Raw genomic sequence first — 24,780 nt, 5'->3', positions numbered from 1 at the left:
ATAAATGCCATCATATACATGTTCTCTTTGTTTCCCAACTAGAGTGCAAGCTCCTTAGCACACTGCCCTGCATAAATGCCATCATATACATGTTCTCTTTGTTTCCCAACTAGAGTGCAAGCTCCTTAGCACACTGCCCTGCATAAATGCCATCATATACATGTTCTCTTTGTTTCCCAACTAGAGTGCAAGCTCCTCAGCACACTGCCCTGCATAAATGCCATCATATACATGTTCTCTTTGTTTCCCAACTAGAGTGCAAGCTCCTCAGCACACTGCCTATGTGAGAAGAGAAAAAGGGAGCCCAGCTGAGTGGCTATGAGACAGCATCTTGCCAATGCGGTGACAATGCCAGGCTGCATTCCAGCTGGCACATGGCTCCCACCCCTGGCATTCCTTTCCCAGGGCACGGGGGCTGCCGGATCGCTCTGCCCTCATCATGTGAAAGAATGTCTCTTGCAGAATCTTAGAGCGCTAATCCCATTCTTAAGAGCAAGAGGTCAAGACTCCCAATTGTGCCCGCTGGCACGGCGCCGCGCTTGGAAAGAAAGAAAAGGCAACATCATTTCTATATTTACATTATAAAGTAAAAAAGAAGTCGGGCACCGGCGGGTCCTATTACCAATTATAGAGAGGGGATAAACCTCAGGGATTATTCCTGCTCTTTATAAAAGCGCATTATCCCCAACCAACGGGTATTTGCACTCGGTGATAGGGTAAGTATCAAACCCCTTAATTATTAGGGGGGTGGGATGTGTCTGGCATATACTTACCTATTATATTATACGAAGTTGTATCAGGAGTCAGAACCAGCAGTGCAGAGAAGGGAAAGGGACAGACACAGTGACAGTTACACATAACTATAAACCCAGTGAGAATGAGGAATGAATGGATATTGGGGAGTTGTATCAGGAGTCAGAACCAGCAGTGCAGGGAAGGGAAAGGGACAGACACAGTGACAGTTACACATAACTATAAACCCAGCGAGAATGAGGAATGAATGGATATTGGGGAGTTGTATCAGGAGTCAGAACCAGCAGTGCAGGGAAGGGAAAGGGACAGACACAGTGACAGTTACACATAACTATAAACCCAGTGAGAATGAGGAATGAATGGATATTGGGGAGTTGTATCAGGAGTCAGAACCAGCAGTGCAGGGAAGGGAAAGGGACAGACACAGTGACAGTTACACATAACTATAAACCCAGTGAGAATGAGGAATGAATGGATATTGGGGAGTTGTATCAGGAGTCAGAACCAGCAGTGCAGGGAAGGGAAAGGGACAGACACAGTGACAGTTACACATAACTATAAACCCAGTGAGAATGAGGAATGAATGGGTATTGGGGAGTTGTATCAGGAGTCAGAACCAGCAGTGCAGGGAAGGGAAAGGGACAGACACAGTGACAGTTACACATAACTATAAACCCAGTGAGAATGAGGGATGAATGGATATTGGGGAGTTGTATCAGGAGTCAGAACCAGCAGTGCAGGGAAGGGAAAGGGACAGACACAGTGACAGTTACACATAACTATAAACCCAGTGAGAATGAGGAATGAATGGATATTGGGGAGTTGTATCAGGAGTCAGAACCAGCAGTGCAGGGAAGGGAAAGGGACAGACACAGTGACAGTTACACATAACTATAAACCCAGTGAGAATGAGGAATGAATGGATATTGGGGAGTTGTATCAGGAGTCAGAACCAGCAGTGCAGGGAAGGGAAAGGGACAGACACAGTGACAGTTACACATAACTATAAACCCAGTGAGAATGAGGAATGAATGGGTATTGGGGAGTTGTATCAGGAGTCAGAACCAGCAGTGCAGGGAAGGGAAAGGGACAGACACAGTGACAGTTACACATAACTATAAACCCAGTGAGAATGAGGGATGAATGGATATTGGAAAGTTTCTTAGAATTATATTTTCTATCATTATAGGTTAAGTTCCCCTTTAATAAATTTGTAAATATATCTATCTATTTATCGATCTATCTATCTTTCCAGCCATCTATCTAACCTACCTAGAAATCTGTCTATGTCTCCCTATGTTGCCATTTATATCTATCTATCTATCTATCATGTATGTGCCTGTATGATTAAAGGTTTGGTGTTGGAATTGTCTTACACTTTATCTGTTTTATTTCCATTTGTCCTCTTCTTCTCTCTTTAGACTCTGAGCTGAGACACCTCTGATTCCTATTGGCTGGATTAGAGCAGGTAATGATTGTGATAATGATATATATATATATAATGTGAGTGAGTTTATATATATACAGTATATAATATATGTGAGTGTGTGGGTAGGATATCTCCCTTTCCTTCCCATAATTACCCCGGCACGGATGAATTTCTGTTTATTAGCCCAGTTGCCCCATGGCGCTGAGAATGTCTGTGGGGATTTACCCCGTCCCCTGGGGGGTCTCTGATCGTGTGTAATATAATCCTATAAGTGCACAGACAGTTCTGCTTTATGAGACTCTCCTGTTCCTCGCGAGGTGCCAAGTGGGGTTCCATTCTGTGAGCGAGGGCAGGCATTCGGTGTCAGTCTTGTATGAGTCACTGGCTTTTGTTGTCCAGCTGTCTGAGCTGCCGACCCAATAAATCCGTGTCAGAGTTGCCATTGACTCTTGGAGACATTGTTGTTGCAGAGCCATGAGCGACCATGAGATGTCGGTTTTTGGGGTGGCGGCCCCGTTCCTTCGAAAGCCGGAGAAAGAGAGAATCGAGGCCCAAAACCAGCCGTTTGATGCCAAGACCTATTGCTATGTTACTGATCCGGTCTTGGACTATGTAAAGGGCAAAATAAAGAGCGCAGAAGGGGGGAAGACCACAGTTGAGACTGAGGATAACAAGGTAAGCAACATTACTACATGACCCAAATGTTCTGTTATCTTACCACTCACTTATTATCTAGACTAACCTGCATGTATTAAATGGAGGCCCACCTAGATACACATCTCCATTCTAGACCAATCTACATGTCTGAAATGTAGACCAACCTAGATACACATCTCCATTCTAGACTAACCTACTAACCTACATATCTCAATTGTAGACCTAGTTAAATGCCTCAACTCCAGACTAAAGTACATGTATATAAAAGTAGACTAACCTAGATACACATCTCCATTCTAGACTAACCTACAGGTCTCAAATGCAGGCTCGCCTAGATACGCATCTCTAGTCTAGACTAACCTACATGTCTCAAATGTAGACCAACCTAGATGCACATCTCCACTCTAGACTAACCTACATGTCTCAAATGTAGACCAACCTAGATACACATCTCCATTCTAGAATAACCTACAGGTCTCAAATGTAGGCCCACCTAGATATGCATCTCTATTCTAGAATAACCTACACGTCTCAAATGTAGGCCAACCTAGATACACATCTCAACTCTAGCCTAACCTACATATCTCAAATGTAGACCAACCTAGATACACATCTCAACTCTAGACTAACATAATAACCTACATATCTTAAATGTAGACCTAGTTAAATGCCTCATCTCCAGACTAACCTACATGTATATAAAGGTAGACTTACCTAGATACACATCTCCATTCTAGACTAACCTACTAACCTACATGTCTTAAATATCAACGAACCTAGGATACACATCTCACTTGTGCTATTTGTCATATTTTATTACCAAGTCCCTATTGGCATGATACATACCATTGCATTATTGCATTACCCATAAGACCTTAGACAGTTACTATAGCTAGAACAGGATGCACGTAATGAAGCATGTCTTTTGCAGTTGAAGATAAACAAAGGATAATTCGGTTTATGGTTCTTTTTTTCCTGTTCTTCTTCAGACAGTAACTGTCAAGCCTGAGAATGTCTACCCCATGAACCCCCCAAAGTTTGATAAAATCGAGGACATGGCGATGCTGACCCACCTGCATGAGCCGGCTGTTCTGTACAATCTAAAGGAGCGATATAAAGCCTGGATGATCTATGTGAGTCTTTCTTTAGATATATATATATATAACCTAATTTCATTCCGTGTGAACCCTCATGTAGAGAGATGTAGTCAAACCTAGTCCCTAAGGGTGACTCGTAAGTGAACCCACGTACAGTACTCTGTACTTCCTGCTCCTGGGCTGCTCTCTTTCCCATGGTCAGACAGGAACCTCCCCCTGAATCCAATCCCCTCCCCCCAGTAATCCCTGCTCCACTGAGAGCAATAGCTATGGCCGCTGTACAGCAGTTACACATTATTTGCTTGTGTTTATAGACCTACTCAGGCCTGTTCTGCGTCACTGTCAACCCCTACAAGTGGCTTCCCGTGTACAACCCAGAGGTGGTCAATGCCTACCGTGGGAAGAAGCGCTCGGAGGCTCCGCCCCACATCTTCTCCATCTCGGACAACGCCTATCAGTTCATGTTGACCGGTATGCCATTTGCTTAATTCTGGGCAAAGTAGTGACTACCACTTGTTTATACCGACCAATCAGCAAATCTCTTTGAACAGGGAGTGATTTCAAGTGTTGAATCCCCCTTTCACAGACCTGCAAAGCGCTCGTCCCATTGGGGTGGGGGCGCTACACGCATATATACAGTTGGGCAATGATGTGTAAATGCGCACGTGTGTAACACGTATGTTCTTTGTTTCCGCAGACCGGGAGAACCAGTCCATCCTGATCACGTAAGTGATTCCCTAGGATCCCGCTACAGACTAGTGCGGCACGGGTAGCGCCGGCTCTGCTCATTGCTCCTCCTCTTATGTTTCTAGCGGAGAATCCGGTGCCGGGAAGACGGTGAACACCAAACGCGTCATCCAGTATTTTGCAACAATTGCAGCTGTGGTTGACCCCAAGAAAAAGGAAAAGGAGTCCACCGCTAGCATGAAGGTGACATGTCTCTGTGTATTGCATCACTGTCCCATAATCCTCAGGCCGTACAGTTGCTTATTAACCCCTCATCCCAACAGGGAACCCTTGAGGATCAAATCATTCAGGCCAACCCGCTGCTGGAAGCCTTCGGCAATGCCAAGACCGTCAGGAACGACAACTCGTCTCGTTTCGTAAGTTCCCCTCCCAAATACAATGTGTTAGCTTAAACACTGACAGCCCATTCCCATGGGTGATATTATGTGCCCCATTACCCTGGGTATCCATGGCAATCCTGCCAATGGTGCCCTGCCGCTCATCAAAAAGCACCTTCCCTCCGTTTAGCTATTATATTTTATTTTACCACATACTAGAAGGAACTGCGGGTATCTTTTATGGTACACTGGGTAGGGAAGGGCGACACAGGGTAGGGAAGGGCGACACAGGGTAGGGAAGGGCGACACAGGGTAGGGAAGGGCGACACAGGGTAGGGAAGGGCGACACAGGGTAGGGAAGGGCGACACAGGGTAGGGAAGGGTGACACTGGGTATGGAAGGATAAGAGCATATGAAAATCTAAAATCTTGTTGCCTTTAGGGTAAATTTATCCGAATTCATTTTGGCACGACTGGGAAGTTAGCCTCAGCGGATATTGAAACTTGTGAGTATTATTTGTGTGTGAGTTAGTGTGTGTGTGAGTGTGTGAGACCTAAGGATTAGGGAGGTGGTAATTCCTAATTGTATGAATTTCATTGCAGATCTGCTGGAGAAATCCAGAGTGACGTTCCAGCTCCTGGCAGAGAGAAGCTACCATATCTTTTACCAGATCCTGTCCAACAAAAAACCAGAGCTGATTGGTTAGTAGCTAAAGCATTATCTGTCTATATCTATCTATCTACAGGGAGACAGTAGGCAAGATGGAGTCAGTAGGGCAGGATGGAGACAGTAGGGCAAGATGGAGACAGTAGGGCAAGATGGAGACAGTAGGGCAAGATGGAGACAGTAGGGCAAGATGGAGACAGTAGGGCAAGATGGAGACAGTAGGGCAAGATGGGGACAGTAGGGCAAGATGGAGACAGTAGGGCAAGATGGAGACAGTAGGGCAAGATGGAGACAGTAGGACAAGATGGGGACAGTAGGGCAAGATGGAGACAGTAGGACAAGATGGGGACAGTAGGGCAAGATGGAGACAGTAGGACAAGATGGGGACAGTAGGGCAAGATAGCCAGTGCCCCAGTACCACTTTATATAAGTGTTTTTTGTTTGTTTTGCAGATATGCTCCTTATCACCACAAACCCATATGATTTTCCCTACATCAGCCAGGGGGAGATCTCCGTAGCCAGCATTGATGATACAGAAGAATTGCTTGCCACTGATGTGAGTATGGCTCCTATTTCAATTGGGCTGTGAGCCAACACTGGGGCTCAATTACTATGCTGGGCCACAAGGAGAGCAGTTTTGCATTTATACTAATTCTGATGCAGGGGCCAGCACTACATTTTATGTGTTCCTGCAGAGTTTTCTGTGGGTTCCATGGTGGTACTTTTTGGACCCAAACTCTAGATCTCCATCAAAGAGGAATAGTAATGTTAGTACTTATTTTATCTATATCTAGAGCGCTATTGACATTCTGGGCTTCACGCCTGAAGAAAAAAACGGGATTTATAAACTAACGGGGGCAGTCATGCATTATGGGACAATGAAGTTCAAGCAGAGACCACGTGAAGAGCAGGCCGAGCCTGATGGGACAGAGGGTAAGTTGGGGTGAATTAGAGACCTGCCATATATACTTCCCAATGCACAACAGATCTTTTGTAAAAGGGTGGCAATCATGGAATAGAGGAGAGAGCCCTTAATGAGCCACTGTGAGAGTCCCCATGGTCGTAGGATCTGCTCCCCCTATAGTTACACCAATGGCAAATCTATTTTGAGACATGGGGGCTCAGTTACTAACTGCAGGCAGGACAAACGGGATCAATTATGAAGTTGAAGGGAGGGAGCCAAGTACGAAAAAATGGAGCACCGAGACTTGCAGTCACCCCCTATGGATACAGTGCAGCTTGCATTGGGCAGCACTGTATTCACAAGGCACATAGGCATTTCCTTTCCCACCTGCCCCCCTAACTTGTGTGCCCATCAGGTGGTGGATTTTAATCTGGTGCATGGGGCCCTCTGTATGACCACATAGAGGCACTCTCTTGTCCTTTCTGTGCTCCTGTTCCACTGGGGATGGGCACGATGAGACCACCTCTGAGTTTGATTATGAGATTATGTCCCATAAACCTTTGCAACTAAAGCGCGTGTCTGTTTTATGGTTTCCCAGTGGCCGATAAAACCGCCTACCTGACTGGGCTGAACTCAGCGGATCTGCTTAAGGCTCTGTGCTATCCCAGGGTTAAGGTTGGGAATGAATATGTAACCAAGGGTCAAACAGTGGAGCAGGTAGGTTCTCCTGTAGGTAAGTGCATTTGCAGATCAGATGTCCCCATGGGTGTGAGTGCCTGGTTGTCTCTTTCAGGTGCACTATAATGTCAATGCGCTCAGCAAGTCGGTGTATGAGAAACTATTCCTGTGGATGGTGACGCGCATTAACCAACAGCTGGACACTAAGCTGCCCCGGCAGCACTTCATTGGTGTATTGGACATCGCCGGCTTTGAGATCTTTGAGGTTGGTAGAAAATAATGGGATAAACATTAACACGTGATCATATTCCTGTTGGAGGTCTTCCCCAGCGCCCTAGTCGCTGTACGACTTCAGATTGTTACAGACATTGCTAGTTCTTAATGAGCTGAAACAACTGAGTTGGTCGGATCACAGTCAGTTGCATGAAGGGGCCAATTTGAGTGTAGGTGGGAGTCGTAGGTAGAAGAGGAAGGTCCCAGTACAAGATTTAAATGGCTCCATTCCTTCAGTTCAACAGCTTGGAGCAGCTCTGCATCAACTTCACCAACGAGAAACTGCAACAGTTTTTCAACCACCACATGTTTGTCCTGGAGCAAGAGGAGTACAAGAAGGAGGGGATCGAGTGGACCTTCATTGACTTCGGCATGGACTTGGCCGCCTGCATTGAGCTTATTGAGAAGGCAAGTGGAAACATGGCTATGGTGGCCAAAGCTGGTGGCATAAAGGGCAGGTCCTATGGGGACTTAATCTGGGCCCAACTGTGAGTTGAAACGTCCCCTTGGCTCCCACTTTCTGATATAGATGGTATATATGGCTCAGAACTCAACACAAATTGTCACAGGGGGAAAATGTGCAGCCGCCTCCCTCCCCCCCCCCAGAACTACCCACCACCTTGCACCCCCTGCCCCCCCCAGTAGTGTCAAGATGACATTTACAACATCTTTACTTACCTTTTTCAGCCAATGGGCATTTTCTCCATCCTTGAAGAGGAGTGCATGTTCCCCAAGGCAACTGATACTTCCTTCAAGAACAAGTTGTACGACCAACATCTGGGCAAGTCCAACAACTTCCAGAAGCCCAAACCGGCCAAAGGCAAAGCCGAGGCTCACTTCTCTCTTATCCACTATGCCGGGACGGTAGATTATAACATCAAAGGTTGGCTGGAGAAGAATAAGGACCCACTGAATGAAACTGTGGTGGGACTCTACCAGAAATCCTCCATGAAGCTCTTGGCCAATCTCTATGCCACCTATGAGTCTACAAATGCAGGTAAATAACAGTAACCCCATGTGGCCATTACAGGACTGACCATATCCATGTGATCAGTACCGACCCTTTATTTGAGAAATAGACCCCAACAGGTATGAATTGTAAGTTCTACATGAAGGATCTTTCCTGTAATTGTGACCATTCTAATGTTCTAATTGGCCACTAGCCCAGCCTGTGTCACTAGTCCTCTCACTGATCCCCTGACTGGCTGCTGGCTGACTCTTACTTGATCACAATAGGCATTGGGCCCAGGAAATATACTTGGGCGCTAGAAACAACCTTCCCGCAGGCAGCATTGTTCTACATCTAAGAACAGTTTTATCTTTTGTCCCAGCAGAAGCTACAACCAAAAAGGCTACAAAGAAAAAAGGCTCCTCCTTCCAAACGGTGTCGGCACTTTTTAGGGTGAGTTACAGAGAGAGGTGAGGAAGATAAAGAACAGCTGCCCAAATACCTCCAAAGCTTTTTCATTATTGTCACATTAGTGGGACCTTTGTGGCAGCATTCATTACTTTATCAGGGGCATTGGAGAGCACAATTATGGGTAACTGCAAAGAAACTACACAAAATGTATCCCTCAGTTGTAGGTTGGAAGAGTATCATGGCAACAGTAGGGCAAAATGGTGAAAAGTAGTACTAGATGGAGACAGCAGGAGAAGATGGAGATAGTAGGGACAAGATGGGGACAGTGGGACAAGATGGAGACAGTAGGGCAAGATGGAGACAGTAGGGGAAGATGGAGACAGTAGGGCAAGATGGAGACAGTAGGGCAAGATGGAGACAGTAGGGCAAGATGGAGACAGTAGGGCAAGATGGAGACAGTAGGGCAAGATGGAGACAGTAGGGCAAGATGGAGACAGTAGGGCAAGATGGAGACAGTAGGGCAAGATAGGGACAGTAGGGCAAGATGGGGACAGTAGGGCAGGATGGAGACAGTAGGGCAAGATGGGGGCAGTAGGGCAAGATGGGGACAGTAGGGCAGGATGGAGACAGTAGGGCAAGATGGGGACAGCAGGGCAAGATGGAGACAGTAGGACAAGATTGGGGCAGTAGGGCAAGATGGGGACAGTAGGGCAAGATGGAGACAGTAGGGCAAGATGGGGACAGTAGGGCAAGATGGTGAGAGAAGGGCAAGATGGAGACAGTAGGACAAGATGGGGACAGTAGGGCAAGATGTGGACAGTAGGACAAGATGGAGACAGTAGGACAAGATGGGGGCAGTAGGACAAGATTAAGATAATAGGACATTATGGAGATAGTAGGACAAGATGGGGGCAGTAGGGCAAGATGGAGACAGTAGGGCAAGATGGAGACAGTAGGGCAAGATGGGGACAGTAGGGCAAGATGGAGACAGTAGGACAAGATGGGGACAGTAGGGCAAGATTAAGACAATAGGACATGATGGAGACAGTAGGGCAAGATGGAGACAGTAGGACAAGATGGGGACAGTAGGGCAAGATTAAGACAATAGGACATGATGGAGACAGTAGGGCAAGATGGAGACAGTAGGGCAAGATGGAGACAGTAGGACAAGATGGGGACAGTAGGGCAAGATTAAGACAATAGGACATGATGGAGACAGTAGGGCAAGATGGAGACAGTAGGACAAGATGGGGACAGTAGGGCAAGATTAAGACAATAGGACATGATGGAGACAGTAGGGCAAGATGGAGACAGTAGGGCAAGATGGAGACAGTAGGACAAGATGGGGACAGTAGGGCAAGATTAAGACAATAGGACATGATGGAGACAGTAGGACAAGATGGAGACAGTAGGGCAAGATGGAGACAGTAGGACAAGATGGGGACAGTAGGGCAAGATTAAGACAATAGGACATGATGGAGACAGTAGGACAAGATGGGGACAGTAGGGCAAGATGGAGACAGTAGGGCAAGATGGAGACAGTAGGGCAAGATGTGGACAGTAGGACAAGATGGAGACAGTAGGACAAGATGGGGGCAGTAGGGCAAGATTAAGACAATAGGACATGATGGAGACAGTAGGGCAAGATGGAGACAGTAGGGCAAGATGGAGACAGTAGGACAAGATGGAGACAGTAGGGCAAGATGGAGACAGTAGGGCAAGATGGAGACAGTAGGACAAGATGGAGACAGTAGGACAAGATGGGGACAGTAGGGCAAGATGGAGACAGTAGGGCAGGATGGAGACAGTAGGACAAGATGGGGGCAGTAGGACAAGATGGGGACAGTAGGACAAGATGGAGACAGTAGGACAAGATGGGGGCAGTAGGGCAAGATTAAGACAATAGGACATGATGGAGACAGTAGGACAAGATGGGGGCAGTAGGGCAAGATTAAGACAATAGGACATGATGGAGACAGTAGGACAAGATGGGGGCAGTAGGGCAAGATTAAGACAATAGGACATGATGGAGACAGTAGGACAAGATGGGGGCAGTAGGGCAAGGTTTTTGGTGAACTAGGAATGTAAATCTTGAATATTACCAATATGGCCAGTAGATGGCAGTGCTGTTTAGGTTGTGAAGCTGTGAGGTTTTAGGGAAGACTGTTGAATGTACATTCCCTGGGTACCCAATACACCAAGACAGTTTGTCCTTTTGTTACGGAATGTATATCGGTTAAAATAGACTTATGCCACAGCCCGGGGGGAGTTCATGCTTGGCCCACCCCAGACTTAGAACTTGCCCTTTTATAGAGCTGGCACGAGTCACCCAGAGTCACTGCTGCTTTACCAGTTATGTCTTTATGGCTTTAGGAAAACTTAAACAAACTGATGTCCAATCTGCGGACCACCCACCCCCATTTTGTCAGATGTATCATCCCCAATGAGACCAAAACACCAGGTATTGTGAACGTAGAACTCTCAATTGTTCCTGTATTTTTGGGCGGAGTATTCGCATATGAGGGTGGTCATTGTCAATTGTGGGAGTGGCATAAATATGATATTTTATCTGGAATATTGGAAGGTATGTGACTGGACATAGAGTGCTTTGTGAGTCTCCTGTGGTTCATTGGTTTCTTCTAGGTGACATGGACCACCATCTTGTTCTTCACCAGTTAAGGTGCAATGGTGTCCTGGAAGGCATCAGAATTTGCCGCAAGGGATTCCCCAACCGAATCTTGTATGGAGATTTTAAACAAAGGTACAGTCATCATAAATAAATGATTGGTTGGACATTAGTATGAGGACAGGGAGCTCCAGTGGTGATTGGTCGATCCTTGGTCGATCCCATTGGGAATCAGAGCTTGGTACCTGGGTATGTACTAGGGGGAAATTACTCGCCAATTCCCACTTTCCTTCTCCTGTCTGATTGAATAGATACCGAATACTTAACGCCAGTGCAATCCCGGAGGGACAGTTTATAGACAGCAAGAAGGCCTGTGAGAAGCTCTTGGGGTCTATCGATATCGATCATACCCAGTATAAATTTGGCCACACAAAGGTAATGTTTGAACCTGGCTTGTTGGCACTTGAGTAATGGCTGCATCAGGGGGAGACCCTATATACCTTGGATATATGGCAATGCAGAGTATGTCATCTCGTGTCTATCTGTTCCCCAGGTATTCTTCAAGGCTGGTTTGCTGGGAACCCTGGAGGAGATGCGGGATGACCGCTTGGTCCTTGTGATAACACGTACCCAGGCTCGGTGCAGGGGGTTCCTCATGAGGCTTGAGTTCATGAAAATGATGGAAAGGAGGTGAGTATGTTATACACTTCAGGGAGGTGGAGCAGAAATCCATTGGATATATAGTGTCTGATTGGTCAGCAGTCCCATTAGTGTTTCCTCAAGGGGAACTAAACCTACTAAAGTGTGTCACCTGTACAATGTTCAGGCAGTAGCACTCTAATCTTTTGCTCTATTGAGCTCAGGCAGCTCCATGGGCCAAGTTAACCATATGATATATGCCCCTTCCAGGGATGCAATCTTCTCCATTCAGTACAACATTCGTGCCTTCATGAATGTCAAACACTGGCCCTGGATGAAACTCTACTTCAAAATAAAGCCCTTGCTGAGGAGCGCAGAGACCGAGAAGGAGATGGCCGCCATGAAAGAGGAGTTCGAGAGGACCAAGGAGAATCTGGCCAAGTCAGAGGCAAAAAGGAAAGAAATGGAAGAGAAAATGGTGAAGCTTCTCCAAGAGAAGAATGACCTCCAGCTGCAAGTCCAGTCTGTGAGTACATGGCTCTTTGTATACTTTATTGTGACGCTAAAATACAAATAGCTGCAGGGCCGGAACTAGGGGTAGGCAGAAGAGGCAGCTGCCTAGGGCGCAACGATTTAGGGGCACCAGGCAGGAGCCTCTCCTGCCTACCCCTAGTGCTAATTTGTCATTGCCTCTGCCGCTTGTCATTAGCAGCGGAGGCAATGACCGATCTAACTACCCCGCCCCCCTTGCACCTCCTCCTGTGCATTGGCGCGCATGCGCCGTTCGGGGGGGGGGGGGCGGGGAGGTGGGCGGAGTTGGCCGACCGGGTTGCCTAGGGTGCCCGGTCGGCTTGGCCCGCCCCTGAATAGCTGAGCAACAATGGGAGTTGCTCAGGTTTGAGGTCACATTAATGCTGTGTAACCAGTGTCGGACTGGCCCACCAGGATACCAGGAAAACTCCTGGTGGGCCCAGGGGTCAGTGGGCCCTTCTGCTCCTAACCATTTGGCCTGTATCATGGCCATTCCCTATTTCTGAATGGGAACAAAGAGGAGAAATGTGGATAGATGCTAGCATGTAAATAGAAGAGACTTGGAGAATAAAGTGGTTGAGTAAGGAAAGGATTAAAAATGGTTGGAGAATGGGCCCATGGTCTAAGGTTTTCTGGTGGGCCCCTGGGGTCCAATGGCAGGGGTGATCAAACATCTCTTTTATCTCTGGTAGGAATCAGAGAACTTGTCAGACGCAGAGGAACGTTGCGATCAGTTAATTAAAAGTAAAATCCAATTGGAAGCGAAAATTAAGGAGCTCAATGAGAGGCTGGAGGATGAGGAAGAGTCCAATGCCGAACTGACGGCCAAGAAGAGGAAGCTGGAGGACGAGTGTTCGGAGCTCAAGAAGGACATTGATGACCTTGAGCTGACTTTGGCCAAGGTGGAGAAGGAGAGACATGCAACTGAAAATAAGGTTTGTACTTGGCTTTAAAGGGTAACTTTACTTGGGATGAGCCAGTACTTACCTAGGTACGGTCTTTTGTACTTCCTGCTCCTGGGCTGCTCTTTTAAGCCATGGTCAAGTGGGATCTGGGTTTATTCCTGTGGTAATACGTAAGTAGTTGTGCTGATTAACCCTGCTAAGGCATATATATATGTATTATAATAGGTTAAAAACCTAACAGAAGAAATGGCTGTTCTGGATGAAACCATAGTCAAGCTGACGAAAGAGAAGAAAGCTCTGCAGGAAGCCCACCAACAAACCCTGGATGACCTGCAGGCCGAAGAAGACAAAGTCAACTCTCTGACCAAGCTTAAAGCCAAACTGGAGCAGCAGATCGATGATGTGAGCATTTCTGCACTTCCTCTGTGTTCCGTAATGTGGACTCGTAGGGTCCTTTCTACCCATTATTCAGGGATATATTTATTTGTTCTCTAGAAACACATTCTGCCCAATCATAGACTTTCATAACTGCCAGCCCATTCATTATCTTCCAGCTTCAAGGCTCTTTGGAGCAAGAGAAGAAGCTTCGGATGGACAATGAGAGAGCCAAGAGAAAGCTGGAGGGAGACTTGAAACTGGCGCAGGATTCCATCATGGATTTGGAGAACGACAGGCAGCAGCTGGACGAAAAGCTGAAAAAGTACGGGCTTTGGTATCTATAACTGCGTTAGGAAAATAGTTTCTTAAAGGGGAGATAAATCCACAAAACCAGTGAATGTAAAGTGATTCTTCTGAGCACTTTTACTGTTTCATTTAAGATATTAGCAGTTAGAGTTCTGGGCCCGGCAATAACCTCTCTGAACATCCTATCGTTGGGGAATATAGAGTGACACTTACCTAGATGTAATGCTGCTCTGATGATTAATTCTGACTCCACATTGGTGCTGAGTTTATATATTTTGACAACAGGAAGGATTTTGAGATAAGCCAGCTGCTCAGCAAGATTGAAGACGAGCAGGTTCTGGGGAATCAATACCAGAAGAAGATTAAAGAGCTGCAGGTAAAATCATTTGAGAGGAATATATACACTTTTTGTATAGAGCTCTGATTCTCTGCACTTCCTTCTCCTGGGCTGCTCTCTTTCCCATGGTCAGACAGGAACCTCCCCCTGGATAAGTGAATCCAATCTCCCCCCAGTACTTACCCAGGTACAGAGCTCTGATTCTCTGTACTTCCTGCTCCTGGGCTGCTCTCTTTCCCATGGTCAGACAGGAACCTCCCCCTGGATAAGTGAATCCAATCTCCCCCCAGTACTTACCCAGGTACAGAGCTCTGATTCTCTGTACTTCCTGCTCCTGGGCTGCTCTCTTTCCCATGGTCAGACAGGAACCTCCCCCTGGGTAAGTGAATCCAATCTCCCCCCAGTACTTACCCAGGTACAGAGCTCTGATTCTCTGTACTTCCTGCTCCTGGGCTGCTCTCTTTCCCATGGTCAGACAGGAACCTCCCCCTGGGTAAGTGAATCCAATCTCCCCCCAGTACTTACCCAGGTACAGAGCTCTGATTCTCTGTACTTCCTGCTCCTGGGCTGCTCTCTTTCCCATGGTCAGGCAGGAACCTCCCCCTGGGTAAGTGAATCCAATCTCCCCCCAGTACTTACCCAGGTACAGAGCTCTGATTCTCTGTACTTCCTACTCCTGGGCTGCTCTCTTTCCCATGGTCAGGCAGGAACCCCCCCTGGGTAAGTGAATCCAATCTCCCCCCAGTACTTACCCAGGTACAGAGCTCTGATTCTCTGTACTTCCTGCTCCTGGGCTGCTCTCTTTCCCATGGTCAGACAGGAACCTCCCCCTGGGTAAGTGAATCCAATCTCCCCCCAGTACTTACCCAGGTACAGAGCTCTGGTTCTCTGTACTTCCTGCTCCTGGGCTGCTCTCTTTCCCATGGTCAGGCAGGAACCCCCCCCTGGGTAAGTGAATCCAATCTCCCCCCAGTACTTACCCATGTACAGAGCTCTGATTCTCTGTACTTCCTGCTCCTTTGCTGCTCTCTTTCCCATGGTCAGGCAGGAACCTCCCCCTGGGTAAGTGAATCCAATCTCCCCCCAGTACTTACCCAGGTACAGAGCTCTGATTCTCTGTACTTCCTGCTCCTGGGCTGCTCTTTTTCCCATGGTCAGGCAGGAACCTCCCCCTGGGTAAGTGAATCCAATCTCCCCCCAGTACTTACCCAGGTACAGAGCTCTGATTCTCTGTACTTCCTGCTCCTTTGCTGCTCTCTTTCCCATGGTCAGGCAGGAACCTCCCCCCGGGTAAGTGAATCAAATCTCCCCCCAGTACTTACCCAGGTACAGAGCTCTGATTCTCTGTACTTCCTGCTCCTGGGCTGCTCTCTTTCCCATGGTCAGGCAGGAACCTCCCCCTGGGTAAGTGAATCCAATCTCCCCCCAGTACTTACCCTGGTACAGAGCTCTGATTCTCTGTACTTCCTGCTCCTGGGCTGCTCTCTTTCCCATGGTCAGGTAGGAACCTCCCCCTGGTAAGTGAATCCAATCTCCCCCCAGTACTTACCCAGGTACAGAGTTCTGATTCTCTGTACTTCCTGCTCCTGGGCTGCTCTCTTTCCCATGGTCAGGCAGGAACCTCCCCCTGGGTAAGTGAATCCAATCTCCCCCCAGTACTTACCCTGGTACAGAGCTCTGATTCTCTGTACTTCCTGCTCCTGGGCTGCTCTCTTTCCCATGGTCAGGTAGGAACCTCCCCCTGGGTAAGTGAATCCAATCTCCCCCCAGTACTTACCCAGGTACAGAGTTCTGATTCTCTGTACTTCCTGCTCCTGGGCTGCTTTCTTTCCCATGGTCAATAATGGTTGTGGCTTTTGTCTATTTGTTTATAAAGCACCAAACACATTTTATTGCTCTACGTGGCAATTATAAGACAGAACACTTTAATAAACAGATATGATTGGTGTTCCCCATACAGGCCCGTATAGAGGAGCTGGAAGAGGAGATCGATTCAGAGAGGGCGACCCGAGCCAAGGCAGAGAAGCAGAGGGCGGACTTGACGCGGGAGTTGGAGGAGATCAGCGAGAGGCTGGAGGAAGCAGGGGGCGCCACAGCCAGTCAGTTAGAGCTAAATAAAAAGAGAGAAGTTGAGTTCCAGAAGGTGCGGAGGGACCTGGAAGAGATGTCCCTACAGCACGAAGCCACCGTGGCCTCTCTGCGCAAGAAGCACGCAGACAGCGCCGCCGAGTACGGTGAGCAGATAGACAATCTCCAGCGGGTCAAACAGAAACTGGAGAAGGAGAAGAGCGAGATGCGCATGGAAATTGACGACCTCAGCAGCAACTTGGAGTCTGTCACTAAATCCAAGGTTGGTCAGTTATGTAGAGAAACATCTTTTCCCATAAGAATAAAATGAAGGGAAGGAATGGCTTCTGTGAATAAAGGAGATTCTTTTTATTCAGATGTGTTGATTAAGGTAGGTGCTTCTGATTGGCTTCATAGCAAGTCTTTCTCTGCCTATCCAGGCCAATCTAGAGAAGCTCTGCCGGACCCTGGAAGATCAGCTGAGTGAATTCAAGGCCAAATCAGAAGAGACCCACAGGTTGGTGGCTGATCTGACAATGCACAAGTCTCGTCTGCAGACGGAAACAGGTAAGCAATCGAATTTAGAGTCTGAATACAGACGTGTTCATGAGAGGCCACACATATATAACAAGTAGTTGTTGACCAATAGAACAGTTTACATTGTGACCCTCTCTGTCTCAGTTGGGCCCTTGTGATGGAGGAAGGATGATGGAAGCTGTAAAGGAATAGGCACCATGAATAGGGTTTATTAACAATAACCACATGATTGGTAAAACCAATGGTAAGTGGTATAAGTGGTAGAGTAACAACATCAAGTACAGAGAGGATCAAGCACCACTAATAGAGAAATACCAGTTAGTGGACTGGATCCCCTCCAGTAGAGGCCTTTCATGGAACACTAGCTTGAGTCCCTATACTTTGGGCAAGGTATTGCTTGGGAAGCTATCCCCACACTATAACTCCTCAATGGAGCTATTGCTGCTCTTGCTAGATAACTTGGCTAGCTTATATATAAATAGTCACTTGATCAATGTGACAGTTAGGAAACCTCCCTCTCACAGAGCATAGGTGACCATACAGTAGAACTATAACTTTTCGAGCTAACAGCAGAATTAACCCTATGGGTCTTCTACACATAGCTATACAATCTTTAACCTTATCCATAAGACAGTTTTTTTATTTGTTTTTAAATTAGGGGAACTTGCTCGTCAGCTAGAAGAGAGAGATTCTCTTGTATCCCAGTTGTCAAGATCCAAACAAGCCTTCACTCAGCAAATTGAGGAACTCAAACGTCTGATGGAGGAAGAAGTTAAAGTATGAACCGACATAGACTGTACCCTCGTGGTGTCTCTACTCTTGTAGCTGTTCATTTCATCTTTTGTGTTGGTTATTTACTAGGCCAAAAATGCCCTTGCCCATTCACTGCAATCTTCCCGTCATGACTGTGACCTGCTCAGGGAGCAATATGAAGAGGAACAAGAAGCCAAGTCTGAGCTGCAACGTAGTCTGTCCAAGGCCAATGGAGAGGTGGCTCAGTGGAGAACCAAATACGAGACTGATGCAATCCAGCGCACTGAGGAACTGGAGGAAGCCAAGTAAGCAACAGTTATCAGGGAATGTGACATTCTACATTTCTGTAGATTCAACTATTAACTATGAATGGAGAGGGGCCCGGCTCAAAATAGGTAATGAAATATGTGCTTTGTGTTTCTGTGCTCCTTAGGAAGAAGTTAGCCCAACGCCTTCAAGAGGCAGAGGAACAGATCGAGGCTGTGAATTCCAAATGCTCCTCTCTGGAGAAGACCAAACAGAGGTTGCAAGGGGAAGTGGAAGACCTCATGATTGATGTAGAGAGAGCAAATTCGGCTGCTGCAGCTCTTGATAAAAAACAGAAGAATTTTGATAAGGTAACCATGTGTACCTTCGATAATCCCTAAGATGAAGAGAGTAATGGTTTTACTTGAATTTTGATTCTCATGGCTCACTAAGCCTGGCATCTGATACCTTGGGTTAAGGTGGGTGAAATTGTTCCTTTCAATTCCTTTAGATTTTAGCCGAGTGGAAGCAGAAATATGAAGAATCTCAGTCTGAACTTGAATCAGCTATGAAGGAGTCGAGGTCCCTGAGCACTGAGCTTTTCAAAATGAAGAATGCTTATGAGGAATCTCTGGACCAACTGGAGACAATTAAACGAGAAAATAAGAACTTACAACGTGAGTGTGTAGAGAAGCCATGAATGAGTGTGCAGGGAAATTATGTGTTAGCGCCTCCTAGAGAGACGATTATGACTGAGACAGCCTCCAGGGAGTGTGTTTACTTGTGGTAGAGTTAATGGGACATCTCAGTCCCACTTGTGATGGAGATCCTCAATGGATGGGCTCAGTGTGCCCCCCGTCTATTAGAGTGCTCTGCAATGATATAATGATAGAAACTTGTGGCAGTTACACTGTTCCTACATAACTGCTTGGGGGTGGCTTCATATTCTTGCTACAGGGTAAGTGGACAATGGAGATAATCTGCTGCCAATGTGGCATCTAGGGTATTAAAGTGTAACAAGCCTTAAGAAGCATGAATTATTTTGTGTCATAATCAAATATATAAATATTAATTTTATAGATGAGATAGGGGACTTGACCGAGCAGATATCTTCCAGTGGTAAAATCATTCATGAACTGGAGAAAGCCAAAAAGCAAGTTGAGCTGGAGAAGAGTGAGATGCAGTCATCTCTTGAAGAAGCAGAGGTATTTGTTCATAAAGATGTTGTTGATGTGCAGTTTGGGCAAAACCTGAGATATTGGTTCTTAAACAACAGCTTTTTTTCTGCCAATTTCCCTTATAGGCAGCACTTGAGCACGAAGAGGCCAAGATCCTGAGAATTCAGCTGGAACTGACCCAGGTGAAAGCCGACATAGAGCGAAAGGTGGCAGAAAAGGATGAGGAAATTGATCAGCTGAAGAGGAACCACCAGAGGATCATGGAGTCAATGCAGACAGCTCTAGATTCCGAGATTAGGAGTAGGAATGAAGCTGTGCGAATAAAGAAGAAGATGGAAGGGGACCTGAATGAAATGGAAATCCAGCTTAGCCATGCAAACCGTATAGCCACAGAGACTCAGAAATACCTGAGGAATGTCCAGGGTCAGCTTAAGGTGTGTTTTCTGTGCGGAGATTTTCAAATATAATCAGGATAAAAATGACTAGGTCTTCTGGGGAACTTCATAGTGGTACAGTCATGATTACTTCTTCTGGACTACTCCCTACATGATGTTCAGGGGGTCTAGCTTGCTCACCAGAGAGAGGACATTCAGACATTCAGGGCTTTAAGGCTTGAGAAAGAGAGATTATGGAAAAGTATGGAAACCACAAATAAACATTTTAGTCAGGATGAAACACCACCCCTGGAATGACTATGGAAAGATCTGCCCAGGAGTGGAAAGTAGAGAGGATCAGAGGAATTAACTTTTTTAAGGTTTCTCGGAAAAAGGGTCAGGTTTTTTATACCTTCAAACCTCCTGGTTTCAGGCTCTGAACAAAAATAAGGTATTATGGTACTAACACACCATCATGTAGGTTACTTGAAGAATCATCTTTACCTCTTACATCTTCAGGATACCCAAATCCATCTGGACGATGCCCTCCGAGGACAGGAGGATCTGAAAGAGCAGTTGGCCATAGTTGAGCGCAGAAATAACCTGATGTTGACCGAGATTGAAGAGCTAAGAGCTGCTCTAGAACAGACCGAAAGATCTAGAAAAGTTGCAGAACAGGAGCTTGTTGATGCTACTGAGCGCGTCCAGCTTCTGCATTCACAGGTATTGGCCCTTGAAGTTTATGCCCCTGCCCAGTTTTATACCTAATAAAATTCTTAAACCCAAACAATACTAGAACAATCCAATTAAGAAGTTTTTCTTTGCCACCTACAGAACACAAGTCTTATTACCACCAAGAAGAAGCTGGAAAGTGATGTAGTCCAGCTACAAGGAGAGATTGAGGACACCACCAAAGAGGCTAGGAATGCCGAGGAGAAAGCAAAGAAAGCCATTACAGATGTGAGTCTATACATCTTACTTTATATGAGAAATAATGTTATTTGTGGGGTATCCACTGTGCTGTGGACGCTTCCCCTTGCCTGGTTTATCTTGATTGGCTTCTTCATCCCGTAAATACAAATGAATGTGAATTCATAATTAAATGTGTGTCAAAAAAAAGTTTTTAAAGAATAGATTTGTCTCATGATTTCCACATTTTCTGCCACATTTTCCAATAACTATGTCCATTTTGTAGGCGGCCATGATGGCTGAAGAACTGAAGAAGGAACAAGACACCAGTGCTCACCTGGAACGGATGAAGAAGAATATGGAGCAAACAGTAAAGGATCTTCAAGTCCGCTTGGAAGAAGCTGAGCAATTGGCCCTCAAAGGGGGAAAGAAGCAGCTTCAGAAGCTGGAAGCCAGAGTAAATATCTCAGCCATGGTCCTACTTACTAATAATATGGCTATGTCAGTGGCAGCGGCAACATAACAACTTTGTAGTATGAAGTTATGTTCTGATTTCACGTGCTTAACGTTTCTGGAAAACATTTTTCATGTTTCTTGCAGGTTCGTGAACTGGAAAATGAGTTGGATCTGGAAAATAAGAAAAATGTTGAGGTGGTCAAAGGCATCAGGAAATATGAGAGGCGCGTAAAGGAGCTGACGTTCCAGGTAGAACTCCAGCATTGGTTATATTGGGTGTTTATTCCTACAGATTCATGGATAAAGTATTTAATAACAATTATATCTGTGATCCCATAGTCAGAGGAAGACAGAAAGAACTCCTTGAGGCTGCAGGACTTGGTGGATAAGTTGCAGCTGAAAGTGAAGTCCTACAAGAGGCAGACCGAAGAGGCGGTGAGTAATAGGGTTTTTAGGACCATGTGGGTGGAAACTAATTAAGCACATACATGTTGGTGGTAGAGGCCCATGTGTCCAGCTGCATGTATCTAACAGTTCCACTTTTCCATCTTAAGAAGGGGCAGGGTTTAACAAAAATGGGGCAGGATTTTTGGGTGTGGCATTTGCAGATGGCTTAAATGTCCCTGGATAAAATGTTGACAAATGAGGAGCACCCTTCTCCTTTAGTTGACTCATTTTCTGGTTTAGGCCTGGGTAATGTGTGGGTTCGGTGTGATAGGAGGCCCTAAATTATCTAGATGTGACTTTGCTCATTCCTTTCATATAAGATTGGGCATCTGCTCCTTTTTGCTGCATTTTTCAAAAATTGTTTGTTCCATGTCCCATTGCATGGAAGCACCACAATATGGCGCCTTCCACATCAAGGGATAGAGACCTCAGACCCCGAGGCTACTGGCTGGGCACATGACCTTGACCACCAGAGATTGCCTTCCTCAGTAACATGGGAAGAGTGTGGTACAGACCAATCAGAGGGCAGCATGCTTTATGATTGGTGAATACAATTCCTGGCTGATCACATAAATCCCAACACTGCACCTTCCTCACACACATCTTCCCTTTACAGGAGGAGTCATCTAATGTGCATTTGTCCAAGTGCCGCAAGGTGCAGCATGAGTTGGAGGAAGCCGAGGAGAGGGCTGACATTGCTGAAAGTCAGGTTAACAAGCTGAGAATAAAGACTCGGGAAACCATTTCCTCAAAGGTAGGTCCTAACTGTGCGAGTGCTTATCCAAGAGCCCGGGGAAGGGAAAGGTATAGGCTTCTTCTCTGAGGGAACGAAACCAAAATGCCTAATTAATATGGGAGTTGCAAGAGCCCTAAATTAAATGTAATTATATGCTGTATTTCAAATCATAGAGCAAGCCCAACACAGCCTTTGGCAATACACATTCTAGCCTTCTGTATCCTGGCTTGCCTTGGCCAGATCTCCTCCCTATCTTGTGTCTTTTCACATCTTTATCATGGATCATGCCTAAGCAGGGCCACTCCTAGCATGAGGCAAGTTGATAACCTTTCCTCAGGTGGCTGTGAGTGGCCAGTTACCATACTGTCTCTATCTTGCCTCGCTGTCTCCATCTTGTCCTGCTGTATCCCTCTTGTCCTGTTGCCTCCATCTTGCCCTACTGTCTCTATCTTGCCTCGCTGTCTCCATCTTGCCCTACTTTCCCCATCTTGTCCTACTGTGTCCCTCTTGTCCTGTTGCCTCCATCTTGTCCGACTGTCTCCATCTTGCCCTATTGTCTCTATCTTGCCTCGCTGTGTCCATCCTGCCCTACTGTCTCCATCTAGTCCTACTGTCTCCCTCTTGTCCTGTTGCCTCCATCTTGTCCGACTGTCTCCATCTTGCCCTACTGTCTCCATCTTGTCCTACTGTCTCCCTCTTGTCCTGTTGCCTCCATCTTGTCCGACTGTCTCCATCTTGCCCTACTGTCTCCATCCTGCCCTACTGTCTCCATCTTGTCCTACTGTCTCCCTCTTGTCCTGTTGCCTCCATCTTGTCCTACTGTCTCCATCTTGCCCTATTGTCTCCATCCTGCCCTACTGTCTCCATCTTGTCCTACTGTCTCCCTCTTGTCCTGTTGCCTCCATCTTGTCCTACTGTCTCCATCTTGCCCTATTGTCTCCATCTTTCCCTACTGTCTCCAATTTGCCCTGTTGCCTCCATCTTTCCCTAATTTCTCCATCTTGCCCTACTGTTTCCATCTTGGCCTGCTGTCTACCTACAGCTGTTGCTCTGTGGACCCCAGGGCAGTTGCCCCTATATAGGCATACAGGTATATACAGTTGGGTAATTTCCCTATGGGACCAAACTGTAAATTATATCCTTATAAATGCTTAGTGACATCATCAGTTATAATCGGAGCTTAGTGATGTAATTTCTGTCACATGACTCACTATCACTTGTATATTATAATAAAGTACCTTCGGCCTCGTCCCTTTACATGGACATGGAACTCCTGGGCAACCTATAATATTTTACAATAGGGGGCACTTTATTCACTGTATAAGACAAAGCTCTGAATAGGCCTAATGACCCCCCCTTGGGAAGAGTGAGTATACAGCCCCCACACTGGCTTTAAGCCACATGCCTCTGTATACAAATTTGCATTTATGCATGTAAATCACCTCATGAAAACGAGTTTAACGATCTGTAATTCTGCTTTGCAGGTGGTGGTGACGACCCAGGAATAAACTTGCGGCTCAGCGGAACTCAAGTAAAACGCAGAATGTGTTTATTTCTAAGCTCCTCCCCTTAGTTAGAGCTTGCTGGGAGATTGGGCTCTTATAAATGTATAATGTCTTAACCTGTGCTACGGGTGGGAATCCCTGCCCCGCCAAGCTTACAATCTGGAAAGCAAAACACAATCATTTATACCCTAAAATGTGACCTCTCGCCTCGGTGAGAGGTCACATTTTAGGGTATAAAGGATCTGTTGGTTTTCCTTCAGAACATATAGTTGCCCTTTAATCTATAGTTGTCTGTATCTAGTTGTCTGTAGGGGGCAGTGTAACCCAAGATGTGCCCTAATCCCATGCCGAACAGCCATAATATTTACTGTATTTAACCCTGAGCTGACCCGCTGATCCCTTGTGTTTACACAAATGAGCAGACAGACTAGTTAAAGCCACGGGGCCCTATATTTAGCTTGCCCGCCACTCGCTTCTCCAGATGGCAGCGAGACGCCCCCTAAACGTATTCCCTGCTGACAGGGAGAAAGGGCCCTTCCTAGAGGCTGTCAAGCTCATCCCGCCATGATGAACTGTGACCTTATCCTTGTGAATATCCTGCACAACAAGTGCTACTTGACCTTTAATATCAGCGACCAATCAGCAAAGTGCAAAAAGGTGGCAGAATTCTCCAGGCTTTTTCCCACAATGCATTAGGGCTCCAGACAGAAAGGTTATAGAGAGTACTATCCAGAGACAATTTGCAGTTGGTCTTCATTTTGTTTTTTTAATGATTTGGCTTTTTGCTCAGCAACTCTCCAGTTTAGGATTTCAGCAACTATGCTGGTTGCTAGGGTCCAATTTAACCTGGTAACCAGGCAGTGGTTTGTGGAATATAAATAGAGGAGGGCCTAGATAGAAAGATAAGTAATACAAAGTAACAATAACAATAAAACTGGAGCCTCACAGAGCAATAGGGTTTGGCTGCCG

At 46.3% G+C, this 24,780-nt stretch overlaps 1 protein-coding gene across 1 annotated transcript; it reads left to right on the top strand.

The window, feature by feature from the left end:
* Positions 1–600: 600 nt before the first annotated feature.
* On the top strand, positions 601–24,222 carry LOC100495065 (myosin-3). Its single transcript, XM_031894575.1, has 41 exons — positions 601–716; positions 2,175–2,221; positions 2,653–2,857; positions 3,829–3,972; positions 4,251–4,407; positions 4,634–4,661; positions 4,749–4,866; positions 4,947–5,039; positions 5,442–5,505; positions 5,603–5,701; positions 6,119–6,222; positions 6,461–6,599; positions 7,169–7,287; positions 7,364–7,513; positions 7,759–7,929; positions 8,209–8,518; positions 8,856–8,923; positions 11,255–11,342; positions 11,525–11,642; positions 11,819–11,942; positions 12,061–12,197; positions 12,417–12,672; positions 13,370–13,612; positions 13,808–13,984; positions 14,137–14,282; positions 14,552–14,642; positions 16,564–16,953; positions 17,111–17,237; positions 17,866–17,984; positions 18,069–18,265; positions 18,394–18,577; positions 18,718–18,883; positions 19,287–19,411; positions 19,510–19,818; positions 20,278–20,481; positions 20,593–20,718; positions 20,954–21,124; positions 21,268–21,372; positions 21,463–21,558; positions 22,187–22,324; positions 23,791–24,222. The coding sequence occupies exons 3-41, from the start codon at positions 2,657–2,659 to the stop codon at positions 23,812–23,814; spliced, it is 5,826 nt and encodes a 1,941-aa protein (XP_031750435.1). The 5' UTR covers positions 601–716; positions 2,175–2,221; positions 2,653–2,656; the 3' UTR covers positions 23,815–24,222.
* Positions 24,223–24,780: the final 558 nt, after the last annotated feature.

The sequence above is a fragment of the Xenopus tropicalis genome, chromosome 10, assembly GCF_000004195.4.
Source record: "Xenopus tropicalis strain Nigerian chromosome 10, UCB_Xtro_10.0, whole genome shotgun sequence".
NCBI classification, from domain to species: domain Eukaryota; kingdom Metazoa; phylum Chordata; class Amphibia; order Anura; family Pipidae; genus Xenopus; species Xenopus tropicalis.
The sequence above is the reverse complement of the archived record's forward strand: the minus strand, read 5'-3'. Positions and strand labels throughout refer to the sequence as shown.